The 6,185-nt window shown below is 43.8% G+C and overlaps 1 protein-coding gene across 1 annotated transcript; it reads right to left on the minus strand.

The window, feature by feature from the left end:
- Positions 1-5,181: 5,181 nt before the first annotated feature.
- On the minus strand, positions 5,182-5,600 carry PHALS_03744 (uncharacterized protein; the record flags this gene model as incomplete). The annotated part of the gene is made up of 3 exons (XM_024718018.1): positions 5,182-5,338; positions 5,421-5,455; positions 5,526-5,600. 3 exons carry the CDS (start codon positions 5,598-5,600, stop codon positions 5,182-5,184), a joined length of 267 nt encoding a protein of 88 aa, XP_024583458.1.
- Between the last annotated feature and the right edge of the window lie 585 nt (positions 5,601-6,185).

Genomic DNA, 6,185 nt, shown 5'->3' on the forward strand with positions numbered 1-6,185 from the left:
TATGAGAAACATGAGATAGCCATTAAGCAGCTCCGCTTCCAGATTTGGAACCGCAATCTTCCGAGCAAGTGCAAGTCGTCGTACCCCAAGTGTCCAAGAAAGACATGGCACACATCCGAGTTTGACATTCGCCAACTCACACTTGCGTAGGCCATAGCTTGGCATGATAACTAGCCCAGCGTCATCCGTTCAATGACTTCAGCCAAATGAATTCTGACGGATTCTTATTGTTGATGATTGACATTGCTCTTCGTGGATTGAATAGCTTTTCTACTTTAACACAGTCACCATTACCTCTTTTGGCTACGTCGGTTATAACCATCGGAGATGCTATACAATAGAACCATTTGACGCCCACTTAGTGTTTCAGGCCAAGTGTCTTAATCAGGTTGGAGTACTCTTGTCGATGCTTATAGGGCAACCTGCACAACTGTTGATGAACTGATTTACTGTTGTAATCAATCATGTGAAATGAGAGTCAACGCGATGACTTCGATGGAAATTACTTAGCACCATAAATCACATCAAAGGTAAATGGGCTCAGTGCTGGCCAACAAGATTGAAGTGGCCAACAATCCGACCAGTTGATACCAAGAGCCATCAAATCACGTGTCTGTAATTGGCATTTCGATAAAATTCTGGATCTGTCCAGCAGCTGAACATTAATTTTTTGTAGCATGGAAGTGGAGTTTGCAGAGTCATCTTGATGTTCAGATAATGCCTAAATCGATGCTTCTGATCGAGCAACTACAGGGCTATCATGGAATCGACCGCACAAGAGACAAGATCATATGTTAAGTGCTTGAAGTAGCTGGTGCGTTGGATCGTTATGGTATTCCATTTATCGTGGTGAAAATAATCACTGACTACTGCAAGGCGATGTTAACGACGTGATTTACCGGAATTACAATTCTGTTGAGACATCAGACTACAAGCAGAAGGACGTGTACTCGGCGAGGCAGGCAGCAATTATTGTCGTACATTCATATTTCAATCGCATCTACATTTACCCGCTGATATCGTAGTTCGCTTCTTTAGGATGAACATTGGATTAAGCGATGCCGAGAATGTACCGTGCAATTTATTATTTTATTGAAGTCACAATGGCTAAAGAGTATCGCACATTGCAGCGAGAGTCCATTACGAGGTGGCTCAGGGTATACTCAGTTTCGTTTTGCTGTCGAAAAGTGCCATCAAGTGACACTGCACTAATAGATGTCGCTCTTCACAACCGCTGAATATGAGGCACCTCGTTTAGTTGATGATAATCGTAACTAAATATGAAGTTTTAAATACGTTAGTGAAGCGATTTAGATGTTCACGGTATCTGCTTTCTAAATGTGGAATGTGAGGCAGTCGTCAACAGGCCCCACACTTGGAAATGCAATTATTACTTGGTGACCTGCATCGTCTTCGATCATCAACCACAGTTTTAACATGTCAAGGTTCCTCCCATATGACCTGCTTTAACAAGACGCGCTGTTTTGCCTAACCGAGTCCATTGAGATTATCTCTGCTTTGCCTTGACGCTTGACATGAGCAGTCTCGCTCTATCGAGCTCTGGGAATGCCTGTAGTGTTTTCCCTGACGTCTGGAAAATACTTGTCAATTTTATATTTATCATCGATGAACATGTTTGTATAGGCTCTTCTTGAGATATGTGTGAGGATAGCTCCTCAGCGCCTGTGTACGCCTCTAGACGAGCAGAAAATACTACCAGAGTTTGGTCCGCCATTTATGCTATCCTTTTGAAAAATCGTGGAGACAGGGGATGTCTTGTTACCCAGAGGTAAGATTAGTGAATATTTCATGTTCTATCCTCAAAGAGTATCAAACTCAGGCTCGGTTGTTGGATTGACGACACGTGTTATTAAGTGCAACAGGATTGCCGTACACCCTTGCACAGAGAAAGCTTAGACTTAGAGTCTGATGAACGCACAAATGATGGCGTCCCTTAGACAGTAAATAATGTTTCACGCCACTCAAATTAGTGCTTGTACCACATATTTGTGTTTTAACATCTACAAAGACAAACAATACATAGCACATATCCCATACCATCGTGACCATCCCATGCCGAGTACTAATCATGATACTTCTTTAGGTAGTTCACCATGATACTCATGAGCTTCGCTCTGACTTCTTGGTACAAGAGTGTAATGTGCTCGCACAGCACCTAACATATGATACGCTTCAGGTTAAAATCCCCTTGGACTACACTTGTCATCTATTTACAATTGGCAGACTCATCGTTACAGACTCGAAAGGTTTAGGAATCAGTCACCTGTTTTAAGGTGAGCTTGCTTTAAAAATATTGCACATTGCACTTAGCCGTTGTATTGGACATGGTCACACTCAGGGAATTGCAGCATAGTGTCGCCTTTACCTACCACCAAAAGCGACCCAGCTCACAGCTATCAGCTCCGATACAAGTAGTGACTCCCGGCAAGAAATGTAATCAAGACACTGTATTAGAAACAATCGAGCTGGATCCTCGCTGGTCGCATTAACTTTGACAGCAGTGAGATGAGCCGTCCTGGTCAAACGGTCCACAATGACCGCAATTTCGGTATTACTGGACGCGTTCTTCAAAGACCAAATGTCAACCCCATACCTATTGATACCAATACTGCGTGTCGGAACCAGCACGCTGGCCAATGAGCCGTCGCACGCGGCGAGAGTTCATTTGTTAGCACGAATCATACCTGCGCACATGCACTTACTTGCTTATACATGTTGGTCAACAATAGATATAATTTGCGAAGCAGTATGCCTTTTTCTTTCAAAAATGCCAGCCAAAATGGAGTCATATGACTCATACCACTGTTCTATACTTGGCGTCCTCGTTGTGAGGCACAACTGCGCTTTAAGTGTCATGTGGGGCAGTGCTGTGATACAACAAGTCATAGGGTAAAGCACAGTGCTACAGGAGTGCAATCGCTGTACGTATCGCCTCATCTATTGGCTTTGTCAAATTGGTGACTTGAGACAATTTTTGTAGAGGCGACGCGAAAGATCACAATAAGTTAACTCGGCTCATACACTACCTCAAAGGTATACTCGACAAAGAAGCATAGCTATCAAGCAATTAATAGCGAGAGATTTGGTGATGGCCAGATCTTAAACGGCTTAAAGCCAAGAAGGCGCTTCTAAAACTTGACGAGGAGATACTTCATTGCCAGAAGCTTATTGTAATGGACAAAATAATTTTATTTCGCTTTTTCAGCTTGCGAGATCTTAACGCGATCTCGCGTTCAGACCCATCCGAATATTGTTGGAGTAAAGTGCAGCCTATTGGTAGGGGTGAAGCACATATAGCGGTCAATCCGGATCCGAGAGGGCTAAAAATCGGAGCACATCCGAAGCATTCTTTCAGGCTTAGTGGTGGCATTCGCTGCTACCATTTAATAATTTCCCCAATAGGATTGACAAGAGATCGTGTCATATCTGCATAGTTTGCACTGGATATGTTCAAAAATATGCTGACCACTCTACGCTAACTTCAGATCTTGCGTGATCTACCCGTATACTTTTCCATGGAGCAATGAAGAAAGTATTGTTTGTCCATATTGACGGACAGCAGATATAAGCGTATACAATCGGACATTGCTCGACGCGTTAAGTTTGCTTTTTATCAGCCAACTATCCGCGTTCTGCACGACTATGAACAATTTTGTCATCGAATAGGCAAGTGCATCGTCTAAACAGCTGCGTTACCACACAACTGAATGTGACCGGTGAGTCATGCATTCCTAGAAACACAAACAATTCGTGGCGAACAAGCAGCATCCCAGTAATAGGAACATCGCTGTTAGACGCAATTGCACTGCTGAAAGCTTTGGAAAGCATTCGGGCTTGGAGTCAGATGTCACTTTAGAAAGAGGTAGCGCATTAAAAACTCTATCCCTAGTTTTAAGCTTGTTGCATGGCAAAACTAATGAATTCGACACGCAGCGTGTAGTGGTGCCTGATGATGAGGTATAAGAGTTCTGAATATTTGATGTGGCATTCAAAAACGTTCAGCTCAGTGAGCGCTATTTACTAGTGACTTGACTTGTACAAATAGGTAGGAACTTGTGGGCGCATGTGTGAAACGTGCTAGCTGGTAAAGCTTCGTCAGTAACTTTGGTCGGTCTGCCGGTCACAGCAGATTACTGGTAAATGCTTATTGGTCTCTTGCAAGATGCCTTCAAGCTATATCAATATTGTTATCTCTGTACGCCATACGATATTGATTGCTCATCACACGCTATTAGCGACACTTAAACTGGTGATAGAATAGCCAGGCTCTTTTTCGACAAACATTTTAGCATGGCAAGTCAATGCCCTTTACCTCGGATCAACAGCTGACCGTTTTTACAATTTTTTACGAACATGTTAAGGTGTTTGATACCCGAAGTTTTGTCCCAGAATCCGCTTGACATCACAACGATTGCCTTTGGTCCTGATGAGAGGGTGGCTTGCTTTGCCGAAATAAATTCGGATGCCCGCGTAGAAAATCGACGAATCATCTCGAGAAGATTGAGCATCATACGCCGGGTTGGCGGCGCTAAGCACCGCAATGTGCAAAAGCGATACAAGATGTCATAGGCGTATGTGGAACACACACGAGCTCGTGCTGGGCGACGAAGTTATGTTATTAGGCGCTGCAAGCCTACCTACATGTGTGTGTTTACAGTCCGTATATGTAACCAATGTTCGATATCGCTACATTGGAACGCTAGCGACCAAAGGCAAAATTAAAGCAAGCCGCAATTTTGTTATATCAACATAAAGCAAGAGCATATATGTCCCATGTGGATTACTAAAAACGCACCAAGACCCCGCACTCGCGGGTCCGTTACATGCAAATCTTTCTATTTGAAGCATGGGAATATATTGACCATTAACTTCAGCTAAGCGGCGTTATGCTTGAGATTTGCAACCCGATTCCGCGCGCCTTAAGTCTTCGGGTCTGTATTCGTAGCTCATGGGGCGCATCAAAAATTGACGGATGTCTCTATAGCCGAACACCGAGAGAGTCGGCGCGCTGTCATTATCAAGTGAGCACACGAAATATAGCCGCGAAAGTGTAGATTTCCATTGCCTCATCTTGACGAGCAATAGATCTTAAATTTATATGTAGAAAGGATTACGGACTGGCCGCTTCCCAGAGTACCAAGCGAAGTGGTGGGGGCATCTTTACTGCGATATTTCATTAGATTTTGGAATTCCTAGATCGTCCTGGTGCCGTTGCGACTTTACGTACCTCTCTGTCTTTCCCTCCTTAGGTAAATGGACAGAGTCACGCAGCGCAATTAGCTTCCCACTAGCAAGTGGGGCTTGCTCAAAACTTGCTCTGCAGCTGTAATATATGAACTTAAGTTACATAGGGCTGTTAAGGAGTCAAAACATAGGTGGAAAGTGCGACGGGTACGTACCGTAAGAAGTACGCATAACGCTTTTGCGCAAGTGTCTGGAAATTAAAGAACTGGTACCGATGAGGACAATGGTGATCTGTGGAATACGTGGACTGTTGACCTCACGTCAGACAAAAATATAGCATTTACTGAACATAGTGAAATCGATATGTGTAAATCATCCTTGATTTTTAACTGCATGACGCTCTTGGCATTGAACAAGGTCAAAGAGTCACTAAGATCCCTGATTTTGTTTGCGTATGGAGCCTTTACGCGTAACCTTTGCGCGCTATGAAAGTAGAATCTTTGAATCAGAGTTTCTGCTACGCATAGTATAAGGCAATCTGTTGCACTTGATACCACTTGCGATCTCTACAACGAACAAGACATGAATGGACTGTATTCTCGGTGAGGATCGACAAAAATGTGATTTAATATTTTCTTGTGTCAGCTCGGTACTTCGAATTAGCTCATGTCTATCATTGGCCCCGAAGGGATACAACTTTTGCGGCTCGATGGCTGGAAAAGAAAATCGCACGTCATGAGGCGCTCACCAGATGTGAGAGACTTCTCCAAGAGTGGTCTAGCCAGGATTTGGTGAGAACTCAATCGTCTTCCACCGCAAGGCTGCTGATGCTCAGACCCCGGTCCTTCGAGAACTTGGGCAAAGAATAATAGTTTTTATTAAACGGTGAAATGACCTTATATGTCGGGAGCAACAGTGCGTGCCGCCATAGCGATATCCAAGGTAAGAGGTCGGATATCAGCGTGCAGAACCTCTGTATA

The sequence above is a fragment of the Plasmopara halstedii genome, assembly GCF_900000015.1.
Source record: "Plasmopara halstedii genome assembly, contig: Scaffold_2386, whole genome shotgun sequence".
NCBI classification, from domain to species: domain Eukaryota; phylum Oomycota; class Peronosporomycetes; order Peronosporales; family Peronosporaceae; genus Plasmopara; species Plasmopara halstedii.